The sequence below is a fragment of the Maniola hyperantus genome, chromosome 19 (genome assembly GCF_902806685.2).
Source record: "Maniola hyperantus chromosome 19, iAphHyp1.2, whole genome shotgun sequence".
NCBI lineage: Eukaryota > Metazoa > Arthropoda > Insecta > Lepidoptera > Nymphalidae > Maniola > Maniola hyperantus.
The window spans coordinates 8,536,477-8,555,210 of NC_048554.1; the positions used below are offsets into that span (position 1 = coordinate 8,536,477).

An 18,734-nucleotide genomic window follows, 5' to 3' on the forward strand; every position below is an offset into this window, starting at 1 on the left:
GTTTATGGAGAGGCGTTGCGAGAATCGCAGCGACACCAGCTTCAGTGGCCGCGGCGTCACACGAGAATACGATGATATGGCGATATTGGTCTCGTTACGAATAACGTCGCGTGGTTTCATGCGATGCCGCGTGATACGCCAGTTAACAAGCAAACGCTTCTGCATAAACGCTCTCATACTTGGCCATATGTTTGTATTAACAGCGCGACGCGACGCACCACGCGACACGCAACTCTCCGCATCTCCAGAAAATAGCCCTTAGAAGTTCAGTTTCAGTTTACAAATTAGAAATCCATTCTATACACTAAATGACAATATTTTTCAAAAGAATAATTGCAGTCCTTTAGTTTTTAATAAAATCATTAAATAAACTATCACTGAGGAAAAAAAATTAAAATAGAAAGCTCCCTAGGATTCTTGTGATGAAATTAGTTTGGACTCTGTTTAAATTTTTGAATTGATTACGTCTTATGTCTCAAATAAACTTATGTTTTATTTTATTTCAATGCTATCATCATACTAAATAATCAATAAACGAAATCGGTTACGAAGAGGGTCGGTTTACGCTGAGTATCAAACTGCAACTTGAAAATAATAATAATAAAATTACATAAATTAGATAGTTAATTTCTAATTAATTTCAAAGTTATTTTAATTTAATTGGACAATTTGCACCATAGGTCGATTGTACACAAAAATATTACTCTTAAATTGACAAATCTTTAAACATCGACGTCTTTTCTACAACAATATAGTACGCGACAGTTCGAGATAGCAATCGGGGAGGGAACGGCCCGCACACCCACATAGCCCCCGCGCTAATCCGGTGCGGGCGAGTGCGGGTGTGCGGGGCGTCCCCCGCCTCATACTCCAATTGCCATCTGGACCTGTCACGGATTATGATTTGTCAAATCAGATTTGTGTAGAACTAAATTAAGTACATAAATGGGGCCGATTCTCTTGTACACAATCTCTAAACTAAACTAAATTAACAGGCCTAAATCTAGTGCCATCCTTTTCCGCAAGCAACATTATGAAAGGGATAGCAATAGATTTAGGCGTAACATTTTAGTTTAGTTTAGAGATTGTGTACAATGGAATTAGTCACAATGCTTAATTATTTATACAGTCTTAGGACGGATGCATGAAACTATTTTAAGCAAAGAATAATTCTCCATAACTATTAAAAAGTATGTTGTAATCCGATCGTACAATTACCCACATTTTCCAATATACTGCCGTAAATTGCTTTTTTCCGGCCTGAATAAGCACTTCGTGAGGTGGATAGTTCTACGATTATTTACAGCCGTACTCAGAGTCGCTTAATCGTTACTTAAGTTTAGTTAAAACGAGACAGCTAAATCTCACATAAATCTGTCTCGTTTTAACTCAATCTTAACTCTCTGACTCTGAGTACGGCGGTTAGACTCCGACAATTACACCAACTACATACTAACTATAATATCACAAATTCATTAACAAAAACAAACAATAAAATCGTTTATTCGCACAGGGTGTGGTGTTCAAAGACTGTGTCATCCGCGATGAGGATCGTGTGATCGTCCGCGAAGTCGAGCGGCAGGTCGATTTGTGCTGTGAGCTCTTGTAAGCCTTCGATCAGCTCGTTCAGTGACTCCTGTAGAAGTAATAATAACATTGGTACTGAATCTGAGCGAAACTAAATTTTAAATTATTCGGATCTTTATGTTATTAATGTAATAAGAAAGGGATAGACCTCAGAACAAATACCTGCACAAGTAGCCCTATTGTGACTTACTGTTAGAGCGAGATAGCTTAATGCATTTTAGCTCTTATTAGAACGTGACGAATGATAATTTTTTGTCCTTATCACCGTGGCCACTTTTTTTTGTTTGTCAAGATGTATTTGTAGGTGAACTAAGTAATAAGATTGTAGTATACTAGTCTACAATAGCCGAGGTGAACGTAAAATAGAAGGAATAACATTTCATAAGCAAGTACCTCTGCTTGAGCGAGAGGGACTATAGGGGCCACGTTAGTTGCATATCTGTAGGTATATATCTATGGGATAGACAAACCGAATTTGATTTAGAACTGTCAAACCTCGTGACTTTAGGTCGTGAGCCTAAAACGTAGTGATTATATACTCTTTGCTATTGTTGTAGAATGAACTAAAATTCATTTTCCGTCCTTTTTCAGCAATATTAAAAAGGAAAAGATGCAGATACTCTAAATTTAATTTAGAGAAAAACATCACAATCGACGCCTGTATGTTATCAAACAATTCTGAATCGTTTATCATCATCATCACAATCAACCCGTCGCGTCGCCAAAGTTACAACTCTACCTGATATGCATAGGTAATTAACTGACGACACAAAATTAATTTTTAGAGTTACGTATCTCCAGAGAAAATAAGGAACCATTATAAAATCACTTCGTTGTCTGTCTGTCGTGTCGGTCAGGAGTATCAAAGGTATCAAAACGTATAGGGTACTTCCATATCCATACCTTAGTTTCGTCAAAGTCTTCAAGATAGCTCTCCAGGGCAGGATCTTCCCCTTCGAAAGGTTCTGCTAACATCCTCAAGTTGTCGGACAGTAGTGAAACATCCAATGCTCCTTTCGATTCACTTTTGAGTATTCTGAGAAAATAAAATTTATGTGGTTTTCTAAACCGGTCCGATTTTATTGTCCAAATCGTAGGACAAAAATATGTATTTTGGAAACAGTATTTTTTTTGGTAACGGCAAACAGCACTCATGAAAAATCAGGTCTTGGTTTATAGAGAGCTATCCAAACACGAACACATCTACCACACTGTGTGTCCTTACCCTTAGTACTAGAAGCCTGTTAAATGCTGGAAATGTTGGATAGTACATACCTCAATACCCTGCGCCTCGTAAACGCGGGGCTATTATGGTGATGGCGCCAGCTCCGAGGCGAGCAAGGACTTTTATAAGTAGCATCTACAAAATTCTATTGCGCAGAAAAGCGCAACTTACCGCCGACTAAAACCGAACTCACCAATGAAATACAGACCTTATTGCTTGACGTTAAGATTTTTAACATAAGAACGACGGAGGCTCGTGCTATCTCCCTCATAATTCGCGACTACAAAACATGGCGCATAGGCAACAACCAATAGCGGCCGAACATGCGCTATGATTGGCTGACATATTTTCGCGCCATTCAAATATACGATTTCTAAGGTACACCGTCAGTACTCAGTAACTTATAAACGTGGTAATACTATACGTAGTGATGCGGTATGCTGCGAGTGAAGATTTTTGCCCAATGAGCTCAAATTCCGCTGCTATAAAATACTATACTACGGGATAACATAATACCTCAGTATCCTGCGCCTCGTGAACTCGGGGCCAGTGAGCACGGTGACGGTGGCCAGCGCCGTGGCGTTCGAGGCGCGCGCGCGGCGCTCCAGGCGCGCCCACGGCACACACAGCGACAAGGTGTGTTGCGAGCGACGACTCATCACACGACGATGCCCGACCAGCTCCGATTCCTCCGCTAGGAATCTGTATTGTACTGCAAAAAATAAATTACATATTTTGTATGAGTGGGTACACTTGACTGTAACATTGCATCTATATTCTATACGTACATACATACATAAGTACATACGCGCCACTGCGCGCACGAGCGCCGTGTCGCCGTACGTCATGAGCCCCGACCAACGGACGCTGTCGTTTCATATCATTACTTACAGTTGAACTGCACGCGGGCGGAGAGGAAGGCGGGCGCGGAGGCTTTGTTGAAGAGGTTCAACTCTATATTGGCGCGCGCCACTGCGCGCACGAGCGCCGTGTCACCGTACGTCATGAGCCCCGACCAACGGACGCTGTCGTTGCTGGCACAGCCGTGAAGTTTGATCTGAATTTATGAACGTAATATCATCACAAAACTTAAATTTCAGAATATAAACTTCTCTTTTCTTCATAATATAGGGTAAGAAAATTAATTAACATGACAATTTTGCAAAATGAGAGATAATCATTTTACGTGGAGATAAGATCTATAACATGGATTCCACGCATACGAAATAATTAATGAACATATTCAATGAGTAAAAAGCTCACCTTTCTACAATAATCGCTGTTCTTATCAAACACCAAATGCAAGGTCGCCGTGTGCGGCAGATAAGAATTCGGAGCAAAGACAATCGGCAACGGTCTACACTCGCAGGGACCGAACGAAAGCACATACGTTCCTCTGGATTCAACGCCCGGACTATCTAACATGAATCCCTCCCCCATGATTTGACATCGGATTTGAATCTTCTGGTTTGTAGAGTTCTTCAAACTTATCTCTTTCCTACCAGCGCGGACCCATGACATATCTTTGTAATTGGTTTTGATTGGGAAGGTTTTGGGTCTATCCGATCCGCCTGCGATATCGATTGCGGCTATGTTGCCGTTTGATGTATCTTCTAGTATCAATGTCCTGCAAAAAATATCAGTTTAATTGCATGTGCATGGAAGAAAACATCTGTCACAATGACTGATCGAAGTGCACCAGGCACCCAGGTGAGAGTGAAATTGCTTATGGCAGCGTGCAATGCGGCTGTAGAAAGAGGGTGGGATAAGTTCAAATAATTCCTCGGAACACTCCATGTTATAAAGGCGGTAGAACACGCAAAGAGAGCTTACGGTGATCTAGGCTTTCCAATGAGTTAGCTAGTCCGGGATTGTACATAAGTCGGGCTTGCTTTTGAATCCGATCAAATGAAAGGAGCTGTTGACGTGTTCCGGCCCAAACACGAGAGCGATACTGTATAATATGACGTGATCAGACTTCCGCTTTACGCTAGCCATACACGATCAAGTTTACCGGTCAATTTTGCAGCGGACTTGAAGCGGCGTCCAGTAAATGGTGTATGAAGACAAGTGTGCATGATGTCAAGCACCTTTGAATCAAGTATCAGTGGATTAGTAAACTTGATCGTGTATGGCCAGCGTAATAGAATAGTCGCCTGTGCTCGGGCTCTGTTGAGCACCCCAAGCTTTTTGTGGCTTTTTGTTTTGTAGACATTAACTAACTTTTCAGTTAAGTGCGTTTTAAGTAATTAAATATCACTTGCTTTAACGGTAAAGGAAAACATCGTAAGGAAACCTGTCTGCCTGAGTTATCCATAATGTTCTCAAAGGTGTGTGAAGTCTACCAATCCGCACATGGCCAGCATAGTAGACTATGGCTAAAACTCTTCTCACTCTGAGAGGAGATCCGTGCTCTGTAGTGAGCCGGCGATAGGTTCATCAGGATGAGTTTGTTGTGGGTTCTTCTCAGACCCAGGCGCGTTTGAAACCCTCGTAGCTTTACTTTTAAGTTTGGGTAATTAACTATCACTATTGCGTCTTACAAATTCAACAAGTGACAATCAAAAAGCGTACAATGGTTACAATTTGAAACATGATTTGAGTTTGACTTTATCGTAAGGTCCTACACTACTAACCCCTCATTCAATATATCAGGTGGTCCCAAATACACCAGTTTCAATGGGCTCGCACAACCAGGACGTATCTCGACCTTGGTGGCGAAAGCTTTGAAAGGCCACTGCCCCTCGGGGCTGGTCTTACCCCGGAACTTCACCGCCCATACGCCAGTTATGGTGCCAGTGTTGCACAAGTTTAGTATTGTGGGTTCTGAAATAAATATATTTACTAGATGATGCCCCGCGACTTCATCCGGATGGATTTGGGTCTCTTAAAATCTTGTGGGAACTCTTTGATTTTCGCATTGATTTTAATATTTAAAAGATTGAGATTATAAGTAGCATCGAAGATGAGATTGAGATTAGAGAGTATACGTTGATAGAATTCGACTGTCAAAAGTCAAAACATTTGATCGTTAAAGCAAAATGAGCCTTGCCTTAACTACCTTGTTTTAAAGAACACGGATGTACAAGTAGTCAGTGACCTGTAGAGTGACACAAGCTACTTTTTATACAGTTCTTGTAATTCACGAAGGCGAGTGAATTTTACTTGTGGTTACGTCGTATACATGGACATTACGTAAGTGTGCGTGCATGTCGGATCAATCAGCCGCGAGCAAGTGCTCGCAAACGCACACATTTACTTTACTTTAAACACAAGCATGAGCAACTCGCCCTCGTGAAATGCAAGAACTATACCAGAAAATCAGAGTTCCGACGAGATTCTCAACGACCTTAAACCCACGCGGACAAAGTCGCGGTCGTCAGCTAGTTATTTAGCAAGTGTTAGCGGCATTGCCTTTGCCTAGAGTTGAATTTAAAAAAAAAGACAATTGGGGCAAATGGCGGCAAGAAAAGCGGCAGCTATTGATTCGAAGCAGGAATGATTAGAATTTATAATTGTCTTGAAGAAGTTAATAGTTTAGAACTTTGAAGGTTGAAGTTTATAAAGCATTGTATAGATGGAATAAAGTCAGTTCTTATAAGTTGAGATTATTTTTATTACAAGAAATATATTTACCGCTAGTAAGAAGCAGCTTGCCGACGGGTGGGCGCACGGCTAGACTGGCGCTGCCCACTGCCCCGACGAGGCTCACTCTCTTCAGCACAGTGCCGATGCCGATCATTGCCACGTTGAGAGTGCTCTCGAATGTGGCTGTTTGATCCGTTTGATCATCTGTTTGACGAGTCAGACGGAATTTCAATTAAAAATATCAATTTACATAATAAACTAATATAATTAAATGTTTTAGAAAAAATTTCGTGTATAATACACATATCATTAAGTATACCAAATTAATAAGTAGGTACTGTAAGGTGCGTCCTGCGGGAGTGGCCAGCGGGTGCGATGCCATATTCTCCATGCCGCTCGGCACCCACTCTTCGACTACGACTCGTCCGCGGTTCTTCCTTCCAATTTCTTGTAAAGAGTTTGTTCTACACGCTGGCCATCCCGCAGGACGCACCCACTCCCACAGAATAATATCCGTGATTAAGATGTCCGCCTCCTATTCGATAGGTTCGATCCCGGGCATGCACATCTATCTTTTCGAAACTAGGTGTGTTTTTAAGCAATTATATAAAACTTGCTTTAACCGTGAAGGAAGCATCGTGAGGAAACCTGCATGCCTCATAGTTGTCCATAATATTTTCAAACGTGCGTGAAGTCTGACAATCCGCACTTGACCAGAGTGGCGGACCATGGCATGAGTCCCTCTCATTCTGAGACAAGACCGGCGGCGAACTGACGAAGGGTTGGTGATGATGAAATACCGTATACGTAATAACCGTGCTTTAAAGTGTGTATTTTTTTTAAAGAATTTTAGCCAAGTTTATCATGCTGACTAATATTTCCCTTTCCCCTAGAATTAAGCATAAAGCTTGTGCTAGGTGTAGGTACGACAATAGTGCAACGGGTAGGGAACCGGCGACCTTTCGATTTTTAGTCCGCTTCTTTAACTGTTGAGCTATCGAGGCTCTAAATATATAAACTTTATAGGATAGATACTTACTCATTCTCAATTCAGCTAACTTCGGTGAGGTGAATATAATAGCAACCTTGATAGCATTGCCGCTGCTCAGTCTACACAGCTGCTTATTGATACCTCTCTTAGCGTTCACTTGGCCCTCTTCTACACACCGTGAACGATCCGTGAGCACCTTATTGATGTCATTCTTCTTAATTTCTTGAACGGACTTGATATAGAACATGCTTTCTGCCTTTGGAATTGATAACTCTAATTGTAAGTCAACTGGGCAGTCACTTATGAGTACAAAATATTTAGTGAGTGAAGATTTTTCTTGTATTGGTGGGAAGGTGACTCTGTTCACTCCATCGCAAGACAGTGCTTGTATCATAGGCAACTTGAAGCTAACTTCCACGTTTTCTTTATATTCAGCTTCACCATCTATCGACGTATCTTTGAGGAACAATGTGAATGGCAAGGATCTATCCATTTCTATATTAGACGTGATGTTTATCGTGAACTTCTCGGTTTTCCTCGGCGATAGGAGTAGAGGATGGCGCGGTACTTCGATAGTAAGATGTTTGCTAATATTGGGTAGATCGTCAAATTGGAGTCTTCCGCTCAGCCAATTGTCGGATAGCATTGTCACTGAGATGGTAACAGTGACGCTTACACCTGCGGATGGTAATTTTTGTTACCGTTATACCGCATCCACATGCTTGTGACAAATAACAAACAGCAAGCGCGTGGACCTATGTTTGCATATGCTTGCCAACGCTTTGGAGCGCTCCGATTGGCAGGCAAGCCATCGGTGGTGTTTACTGTTTGCCGATGATTGCTGTTTGTGGTGCCACAAACGTGAAGCGCCACTCAATCAATTGTGGTTTTTTTAATCAAAAGCATAATTTTTTCTTATCTAGGTTACAGTTTGGAATGGTTTGCACAAAGTAAATTAATGATAGATTTAAGAGTATGGATATTGACAGACAATATACGACAGAAAGAACTTACCAACAAATCCTTCGACACGACTCGTTGTGATTGCCGCCCATGGCTCTGAAAAACCCATACCATACCCATTATATTTGCGAAAATGTGTTTCTCTGCTAGCTTTTTATGGTCCATCAAGAAATTTGGTACAGAGACAGCTTGCACCCTGGGGACAGACAAAGGCTACTTTTTGTCTCTCTTAAAAAACCTATTTTTATGTGTAAAAATCAATCAAATATCAAATCAAATAAATATAATCAGGAATCATTTATTTTCTACAGAGATAGTTTGCATCTAAATCAGAAAATCAGAAATTCCATGGGATTTTTAAAAACCTAAACCGCATCAAGTAAAAAAAACAATTTACAATCATACATTATTTTCATACATTTAGTAGTTTTATTTATCTTTGGTACACAATAATAACTTCACCATTGGACACAATAATAATTCACCATATTCGGTGTGATTTTATAATAACAATTCAAAAAAAGTAAGTATGTTGTGAGCGCGGGTTAAATATCCATTTATTTATTGAAATCGTATCGGCAGTTGATAAATAATAGTTTCAGCAGAACAATTTAATTTAGCTGTCATGCTGTTAACATAAGTAATTAGCCACATTAATTAGTAATAATATTTTTTTTATGTTTTAGGTATTAGTTTTATTAGTAGTTTTAGTGATATCCCCACGTAAGCGAAGCGAGGCCCACAAACCTTTAGCCAGCTGCTCCTGAGTGAAGCGCTTTCGACAAAGCACCTCCTCCCAATTTACGGAATGATCTAACTCCCTATACTTTATGGTCGGGGAGGGGATGCGAGACGCGTTAGCGTCGCCTGAAACTAAGCGTTATCACTTATCACCATGTATCTTTGCCTTCTTTGCCATAGTTTCCCCGGCATTTTGCCTAGGGGATTGATCACGGTAAAATGAATACAGTGGGACGATCGCAATCACAGGCAGACATTGGTTTGCATTTTGTGTGATCTGTGATTGATTGACGCCAGCTCACTATTGGCTACGATGCATTATTGCAACCAGAAAACCATAAATTCAGCCAATCACAACAACAATGCGATTGTAATAATGATATCAACCCATAACCAATTTAATTAAAAGTGCTCTATTAGACTAACCCAAGTTTGATAGACTTGTTTTAAATGAAAAATTTCGTTTATATTGTAATAGCGTCATATAGACCCATTACGCACGGTTGACCAGTCGCCCGCGACGGCGGCCATTAAAATCTATGCGCACGCAGTCGCCGCAACTCCGTGCGCATAGACACGGCGACTTCCATGTAAATTACATTCAAATGGTGGCCGTCGATTGAGTTGGCGGGCAACTATTCGATCATGCGTAATGGCTCTTAGGCATCAAAGAAAGCCTTAATTTGTATACAGATAGCTACCACACAAAGTGACACAACCTTTCTAAAATACTTGAATGAAAGCAAACAAGAAGCAAAACATATTGAAGAAAAAAATATAAATTTAAACAAAAAATCCGACTGAAGAAACTCAGAAACATAATGCTATACATAAATTAACACATAAATTAATTTTTAGGATTCTGTACTTAAAAAGGAAAAAGGAACCCTTATAGAATCACTTCATTGTCTGTCTGTTCGTCCGTCTGTCGTGTCTGACAAGAAAACCTATAGGGTACTTCCCGTTGACCTAGAAACATGAAATTTGGCAGGTAGGTTTTATATAGCACAAGTAAAGGAAAAATCAGAAAACTGTGAAATTGTGGTTACATCACAAAAAAAATTAAAATGTGTTCATGAACAACAAATTAGTATTTTCAATTTTCAAGATACCAAGAACTACACCAAGTGGGGTATCATATGAAAGGGAAGGACCTGCATATTCTAAAACATATTTTTATTTATTTTTAAGCAAAATAGTTTTTGATTTATCGCAAAATGTTGTCTCCAAAGTTTACCAAACGAAAAATCTGAAATAATTATGATCTAATAATAAATATTTAAATCAATGCTCTAACTACCATATTTTTTTGTGATATTAACAATAAACCTGTACTTTGCGTACAGGTTTACTTTTCTTACCGTTTTTCTTCTTCTGTAGTATGGAACCCTTGGTGCGCGAGTCTGACTCGCACTTGACCGGTGTTTTGATTTATTTTAATCAGTCTTTTTCCCCTCACTATCTATACTACTATATTTCAACTATACTATCAACTATATTTCAACTATGTTTTAGTCCCAGTAATTCAACTTTTACAAAAAAAATTGACATAGTTGTACCTACTACTGGGAAAAAAGTCTTACTAGTTCAACAATTGAACTAATCAGTTGAATTAGTGGGAACAAGTGATAATTTATACATACCTTTGCTGACAGAGAGAGGACTGCTTCCAGATTTGAAACTGGCATTACTTTCTTGAACAGTATTTAGAGTAGTCTGACTTTTGCTCGACGGCGATTTAGAACGGGTCATTCTAGGGCTTTTTAACTCTTCTTCATCATTTTGACTTTGTGTAGAAGAACGGGTGACAGTTATAGTAGGATTCACGTTTTTTTCACTTGTTTTGAGTTTTTCAACTGAAACCACAGTATTTACTGTGCCTGAAGAACTTGCTGTTTCCACGCCTTTAGTGTCTCTGAGATTTTTCACGTACACTTCCTTATTTGAATCTTTATTCTCGAGAATATTGACTTGCAGTTCTGTGAGTGGTTGCTTTTTATTGACTTGTTTGGCGCGATTATTTAATTTCATCATTTCGGATATGCTAATGTTCGATTCCTTCCCTAAAAATAGGTACAGATATTTTAATTTAAACTTTAATTTTTTTCAGTTGAGATGAGACATCATTCAGGCCGATTCTCTTGTACGCAATCTCTAAACTGAACTAAAATGGCATATCTAAATTTATTGCTATCCCTTTCATAATGTTGCTTGCGGAAAAGGATAGCACTAGTTTCAGACTTGTTAATTTAGTTTAGTTTAGAGATTGTGTACAAGAGAATCGGCCCCATTGAAGCGCGCTAACTTAAAAGCTATGCTCTTTTACATTAGCGCGATATAAAATTTCTACACTAAAGCATAACAAAATAACATATTCTGTTAACTAAGCAATCAAGGTACAGTTAATGTCCTTACCTAAATAGTCGGCAATTTTAGAAATACTCAACGAATTCTCTATAGAATAATCAGTGTCATCCGATGCCAAGTTCATAGTCTGCAAGTTTCTTAGCAACATATCTGTAGGCTTGGTTGAACTCATATACGGTTTCTGACTTGAAATCTGATTTATTGCTTTATTACCCCCAATAGGTACTTTAGGTATTTTATTAGGTGGGGATTTAGGTAAGGCAAATACGGGTGAATCTTCTTTGTTTGGAAATAAATTGGTTGCAATGGGCTTTTCCTGTGCCTTTTCGCGAGGCTGTCTAACTGGCACGCAGTCTAAGTTTTGGTCCATATTGTACGTAGTGTTTGGATTGATTTGGAAAGCTTCTTGATTTCCCAATGATGAAACTGAAAAATGACAATAATAAAAATTATACTGTTGGTTCTGTTACTCTATTTTTTATTGTTTCTGTTCGTATTTGTTATTATTTTATTGTTTGTTGTCTCTGTTATTTCATTTTTTGTTAGTCCTGCTATGTTATTTTTATAAACATTTGGTAAAAATGAGATATTTAAATAAATGAGACTATAGAAATTATGGTAGTAACTAGCTGATGCCCGCGACTACGTCGGCGTGGAATTAGGTTTTTTAAAAATCCCGTGGGAACTCTTTGATTTTCCGGGATAAAAAGTAGCCGATGTCACTCTCCAAGTCTTTATCTATACCCATGCAAAAAATTACGTCAATCCGTTGCACCGTTGCGACGTGATTGAAGAACAAACCAACAAACAAACACACTTTCGCATTTATTATGTGGGTAGTGATTGTAATCAAATAAAAAAAATACCTCAACTTACCCTCTGTAATGCTTGTCCCCCTATCTGGACTACCAATGTGACTAAGTATATTTCCAAATTCAGGACATCGATTCTTGAAATACGCTGATATGTTTGTCCCAGTCATTCTAAAGTTCAAAATATAAATAAAATTAATTGCTTATTATATTTACTGTTAAATTAAGTTAATATTATAATGAAGTGGTGAGTGATGTCTAGACTTAACACCATCTTGACATGGACTTAGGGCGTTGATGCACTCATTCGTATTCGACTCGTTGTTGTGATTCGAAGTGGCTGTCATACAAAATGTACATATGTTTGTGCGAAACGAATCGAATACGAATTAGTGCACAAACACCCTTAGAATGATAAAATTGATAGTAGTATGAAACTATCCAGCTATTTCTATTATTACAGTGTTGGAAGTTGCTGAGGTGTTCGTTGGTGTTTTCGTTGCATATTGAAATGAGGTGATTGACTTTTTGCATTTTTTATAATAAAGAATCAATTTCTGAGCAAGTGGAAAAAACCTATCTGCTGCTGTCACATGTTGAATGTGTCTCAGGCAGCTAACAAAACAAATAATACTTACGACATGCTGTCCTGAATGTTGATTTGAGCACTCTGCGGTACTGGCAAGCGACCTTCTTTCATTACAAATGATGCTTCCGCAGCAGTTAAATCTTTCTGAAATTCCAATTTATTTATTAACTACCTTATGTGTGCGACTTTATCTGTAAACTAGCTTATGCTCGCGACTTCGTCCGCGTGGACTACGCAAATTTCAAACCCATATTTCACCCTCTTAGGAGTTGAATTCTCAAAAATCCTTTCTAAGCGGACGCCTATGTCACAATAGCTATCTGCATGCCAAATTTCAGCCCGATCCGTCCAGTCGTTTGAGCTGTGCGTTGATAGATCAGTCAGGCAGTCAGTCAGTCAGTTACCTTTTCCTTTTATATATTTAGAAGAAGATAAAAGTTTAAAAAAAAATCATAATTATTCATCATCATTCATCATCATTAATTATTCATCATCAGTCTTTAGACATCCAGTGCTCGACATGTTACTCTTGTAGGAATTTCTTTTTCATTAATCCCATGGAAAATCCTAAACTCCTTACTTACTATGTTACTACAAGCATAATGCATAACTGATGAACATTTAATAGATAATAATATTCAACTAGTATTATCTAGATCATACAACATAGACTTATTTCATTATCGTATCGTACTATACCTATCAGACTTTCGTAAGCGGTTTTATAAGTATAAATCAAACATTAAATAAAGTTACAAATAACTGTACAACTGTACAAGTAAAAGTAGGTCTAGGCTGTGACAACGTGATGCGAGAGCTCAGTGTTACATTCTTGTGACAACTGTTACCCCTCCCGCAATACTCCACTACCGCAGGAGTCTACTCAGATTTATTAAACGTGTGTGTGTACCTTAGAGTGAAAGGAGTAATTAGTAGCAATAGAATGCCTCATCAGGTCCTGTATTTCACAAGTCTGCTTATCCATGTGGCTTGTGATGTTGTCCAAAGACATCGAGTAACGGCCGTACTCGCCAAAAGCCCTCGAGGAGCCAGGGTCTTCGTTGTTGGCATTATCTGCTTCTGTGGATCGGCCTGTCATTTCACCAGGATTGAAGACGTTCTGAAATACATTAAAAATAGGTATTCTTCTTCCTCTACAACCTCTCTCACTGCCAAGGGTCACTGTTAGAGTTTTCTTGTAGAAATGAGTGCTTTCCTGTCTACTTTAATACTCACCGATTTTCTCAATGAAATACTTGCAAGACCAGATTCACCAAAACCTGCAATAAAATAAGTAACAGTCAACAGTTCAAAGTTAGTGCTTATTCCAATTTTAAATGACTTTTTAATGTGAAAAATTCACTAGACTAAGCATCTCCAAAATTATTTATCAGAGAAGTGTAAACAGGAAATCACCTTCGATATTTTCCAAGTCGAGTATTCCAGATGATACACAATTAGTGTCTGTTTGGTTAGAACTTGTTTGATCACGCCCCACACAACTAAAAATAAACAATATTTATAATCACAACACATTGCCGAATATATAATGAAGAAACCAGAAGAAAATATATTTAAAAATATCTCACCTTTCAGTTTCATCATTTGTAGTCAGCACTCGGCGGTGCAAACTAAATGACTTGTCTTCAGCAAAATTAATCAATCTTTGGATCTTATTCGGGGTTAAAGCATTATCCATTGTGCTTATCTTACTTTAAAAACTTGCGTAACATCAAAATATTTCTTTAGCCATACTCCACCGGCCATACTCCACTCCACAAGTCAAACGCCGTTAAAATTCGAAATTTGACAATTAATGCATTATTGTTGACAACACAGATGTACACAATTATTTCGCAGATATTTATTGCCAGTTAAGAAAATTAGCATAGAAGATTTTGTTTTCTAGTTTATGGTATTACAGTAGACCCGTAGACTGAGTAAAAAAGCTAGACTAAAGGACTGTGTAACCGCATCTGAGATAGCACGACGTAACGATGAATAACATGACAATTACCATTGTTTAGTAGACAATATTTGTATTAACCGATCAACAATATTATTCTATTAAACGTTTTTTATGTAAAAAGTAATTATAACTAATGAGAAATACAATGACGCTATCTCAGACGCGGTTACACAGTAATTTAGTCTAGCTTTTTTATTCAGTCTACGGTATCGTATTATTACTAATGTCAATATTTATACTGTGATTTATGAGTTGGTAACATTACTCCATCATTATTCAAAACAAACAAATTGTCTATGGTAAAATGTAAATTCCCAAGACCCAACTCCTCAACCCTGATGATGTAGGTTACAGCACTCGTAAACTATAGTGATTGAAGAACTGCGGATGATGCAATATTTTTGGTGCCAAGCAGACTAAACCATTGAACTTCGGATCCCAACTCCTCAATCCTGATGCTGCAAGGTACTGAACTCCCGAGCCATGCGGATTCGGGAGTTTCTGATGGTGAATTGATATGTTAAGTATCAAGCAACGGCTTCATAATTACACTCCAAGTTTGAACTCCTCAAACCTGATGATGCATGGTACAGCACTCCAAAACTGTAGATTCAGGATTTGTTCCTAGTGAAATTGTAAATGCCGAGCATATACTTTGTTATTGAATTCCAAGTCCCAACTCTTCAAATCTGACGCTATAAGCTACTGAACTCCTAAGCCGTGTGGATTTGGATAGTTTTGCTGGTGAATTGATATTTTAGGTAACAAGCAATGACTCTAAAAAGCTTAAAATAAAAAATAAAAAAATGACTTCCAAAACCACTACAAAGTAAAAAATAACTTTTGTTTCTACACATGTATGTATGTTGAAGTCGGTTTTGGAAGTTTTTTTATATATATATATATTGTTTTGCTGAGTATTTTTATTCTTAAGAATGGAATAGAATCAAAAAAAAATTAAGTCACATTTTCATAGTAAGTAATTTTAATCCAATTACAACCAATAATAAACAAGCGCAATAAACAATATTAAGGTTGTACCCGTTGTACCTAATGTAAATAATTAAAGTATGTCTGGATTTTATAATTCAGTAAAATTCAACTTGTGTTTGGTCCTGTCAATGGCAAGGCATTGATTTCTTTATTTAGTCGTATTTGTTCATTAATAGCTCGCCAAGCATCATCTTTTTCCTTTTTGGTAATGGGTCTCTTCTTTTGTTTTGCAGCAACCATCTTTTTATATGTATCAATACATTCCATATCTACTTGATCGAGCTGTTTCTTCAAATTTAATCTTATCATCTCCTGCTTACAGAGACCAATCAGATTCTTGAGATTTCGGCAATTTTCTTTTCTTACAGCAGTCAATTCTGTCTGGCATTTTTTAATTTCTGCCAATATTTCATCATCGGCTGGGTTTGTGAGAGGTGGTAAATCTTCTGGGTCTAAAATACCCTGTTCGACTAATTCCTTCCTCAAACATTTTTCTAAGGTCAATGAATTTTTGTAAGTATTCTTTGTATTTGTTGATTGCTTCACTTTTATATCGGGGACTTCATAGGGCATCACATTTTCCTCCATCAAAGCTGATACAAGCCTTTGTGTCAGCGGACCAGTGATCATATTATCTGAAGATTTTTCAAATTTCTTTCTTAAATTAGAAGTTTCAGGAGACCATCCAGAGCCTTTTTGTTTATTTGGGTTTGAAGCATTCTGGTCTTCAGTTAGATGTTCATCGGCCCACACTTCTGAATAATGTTTTCCCAGGGGTGGGATAGGAGGCAGTGTTGTATTACTGCTTTGTACTAAGAGCGATTCAAGAAATTTAATATCATCCAAAGTCACAGGTGCACAGTATGGCTCCACAGAATTCCAAAACTTATATGGGATATTATTCTTTGGCAATGTAAGCTGAGACAGATCCAGTTTAACTGAATTATCTGAGTTCATACTATCATTTAAATAGTTATTGGAAGCACCAACGGATCCACTGAAGTTTTTCAGTTTAGGAACCTTCGGTTGGTTGGATAGTTTAGTATACTCTTTGGTTTTCACTAACTTGTCTTCTGGGAATTTTCTTTTCATGGGATATTGTAGCTGTTTACCAGCAGCTTTATTTTTCTTTTCTCTCTTAGATTCGTTGGTATCAATGCTTTCGATTTCTCCCTGAAAATATCTAATACGTAATGCTGTGTTACATAAAAGTGATTCCAATTCTAGTTGTAAAGCATCCAATTCATCCATAGCAATGGGCTCATCAGCTGATCTTGCCAAGATTCCAGTAAGCCTCGGTAAAGTTACCGCATTATCTTGCTGCCTTATATATGGTATGGGACACATATTATCTACTTTTGTTTTACCTATAGATACTCCACCAGATATCTTGGAAGGTTTATTGTAAGGTGACACACCAGGACTTGAAGGTTTACCGCTCTCATAGCCTTTACAAGCCAATCTGCCTTTGCTGTTGTGGTGCATCCGCTTTCCCATCATTTTCCTTCAGTCAAAATTACCCGCGTAAACACCGACACACACATATAAAATGTGAACAAATGTGTGATAAGTTTGAGTGTTTTATCTTCAAAATATTCCCGATTCCCTAAGGATAAAATAAGATTAGCTAGCAACGCATTTAACTTAATCGGTATTAAGTAAACTCACTACGTCTTATTTATTTTTAAGAACGTCACAAAAACAAATTGACAGTAAAATTGCTAAGATCACTAAACAAGATGGCCGCCACTTTTATTTCTGGTCGGTGGCCGCCACGGAACAGCCCGAAGCCGAACAGCCCAAAGAGAATATAATCACTACGTTTTACAGCCTAAAAACAAAGAGAATAAAAGCTGTGCTAAAAAAAGTAAAACAGCAGTCGCCAGCATCGACATAGGAATAGGTAGTAGGTACCTAGTACTTAGAAATTCTTTGGGCGCCAGTGTTTGAAGATTCCATCATTCCACGAATATTCATATTTAATCTAAGGAATATTCCAAGAGGCCCCGCACACGGTCAAGGACATATCTGTGCGTTCAAACATGTTTGGCAAATTATTTGATCTGCGGTCGTTTTTCACGTTTTTGTCAAACAAACTACGTGCTTGTCAAACAAACTACGTGTTTGTCAAACATGCTTGATGGTGCCGTGTACCGTGTACGGCTATGTTTGACAAACAAACGCTCCATTCATGTGTGAATATATCTCGCTGTTTTAACCATTCTCGTGCCCAACGTCTCCTTTTTTCCTTTTAAACACATTGCTAAAGTTAATGCAAGAAATCCTTGGTCCGTGGTGCTCATCACTCAGCGCCTATGCTTAGCGCCATAGAGATAGTATACATAGAGGTAACCATAACGTGTTGCCGCTCTTGTACATCTATGTGTCAGAGGTATTGTTATCTCAGTCTTTTTCAGGGAACCTCCATTCGTGTAAAAGCAATAGCTCATAAAAGTCTGGCAACTTCGCTCCATCGGTGAAAATAGTGACCAGTATAGTTGATAGATGCCCCCTTAAGCAGACAAAACATTGGGGTTTGATGCAATATTTATTAAAAATATTTAAAAAGCACATAAGTCTGGCTCAAAAGTAAGCTTAAAAGCGAAAACAAAATGTGTGACGGTGTGTTTTTTACCTCCAGATCTACGGAAGGGGGCGTAAAAGCTCCAGAATTGTATTTTCATGGGTAAGTGTTTAATAATTATTTCATCGCTTCCAACCGCGATTTTTACTCCGAAAATTGCTGAAAATTAAAGATTTGCATATTATCTACCTTAGAAGCCTTGGGTCTGCTGATTGTGCATAGATACTAGGCTACCCAGGCTGGCTGCCAGGTAGGTATAAACTTTGTAACAACTAATCACTAATCCAACTCCTCAATGTCATGTTGCAGGAGTAGGTAAGTAGTT

At 38.3% G+C, this 18,734-nt stretch overlaps 2 protein-coding genes across 3 annotated transcripts; both read right to left on the reverse strand.

Annotated features, from left to right (window-relative positions):
* Positions 1-955: 955 nt before the first annotated feature.
* Positions 956-14,679, reverse strand: LOC117991332 (uncharacterized). 2 transcript variants are annotated; one of them, XM_034978897.2, is made up of 18 exons: positions 14,453-14,679; positions 14,280-14,365; positions 14,100-14,143; positions 13,774-13,983; positions 12,913-13,007; positions 12,339-12,445; positions 11,511-11,888; positions 10,739-11,158; positions 9,102-9,227; positions 8,406-8,450; positions 7,440-8,069; positions 6,449-6,604; positions 5,449-5,638; positions 4,076-4,439; positions 3,704-3,869; positions 3,329-3,524; positions 2,491-2,623; positions 956-1,636 (listed from the first exon to the last, which is right to left on the reverse strand). In XM_034978897.2, the coding sequence occupies exons 1-18, from the start codon at positions 14,560-14,562 to the stop codon at positions 1,502-1,504; spliced, it is 3,591 nt and encodes a 1,196-aa protein (XP_034834788.1). In that variant the 5' UTR covers positions 14,563-14,679; the 3' UTR covers positions 956-1,501. The 2 variants fall into 2 exon arrangements, with proteins under 2 accessions (XP_034834788.1, XP_069360964.1); XM_069504863.1 differs by lacking the exon at positions 9,102-9,227.
* A 1,120-nt stretch (positions 14,680-15,799) lies between these two features.
* Positions 15,800-17,759, reverse strand: Ada3 (transcriptional adaptor 3). The gene has a single exon (XM_034978903.2). It carries the CDS (start codon positions 17,323-17,325, stop codon positions 15,931-15,933), a length of 1,395 nt encoding a protein of 464 aa, XP_034834794.1. The 5' UTR covers positions 17,326-17,759; the 3' UTR covers positions 15,800-15,930.
* Between the last annotated feature and the right edge of the window lie 975 nt (positions 17,760-18,734).

Coding starts and splice junctions, on each gene's coding strand:
- LOC117991332 (XM_034978897.2), bottom strand. CDS start 14,562: ATGGATAATGCTTTAACCCCGAATAAGATCCAAAGATTGATTAATTTT. Junction 11,889..12,338: donor GGGGACAAGCATTACAGAGG/GTAAGTTGAGGT, acceptor GTCATTTTTCAG/TTTCATCATTGGGAAATCAA. Junction 3,525..3,703: donor CGCCCGCGTGCAGTTCAACT/GTAAGTAATGAT, acceptor TATTTTTTGCAG/TACAATACAGATTCCTAGCG.
- Ada3 (XM_034978903.2), bottom strand. CDS start 17,325: ATGATGGGAAAGCGGATGCACCACAACAGCAAAGGCAGATTGGCTTGT.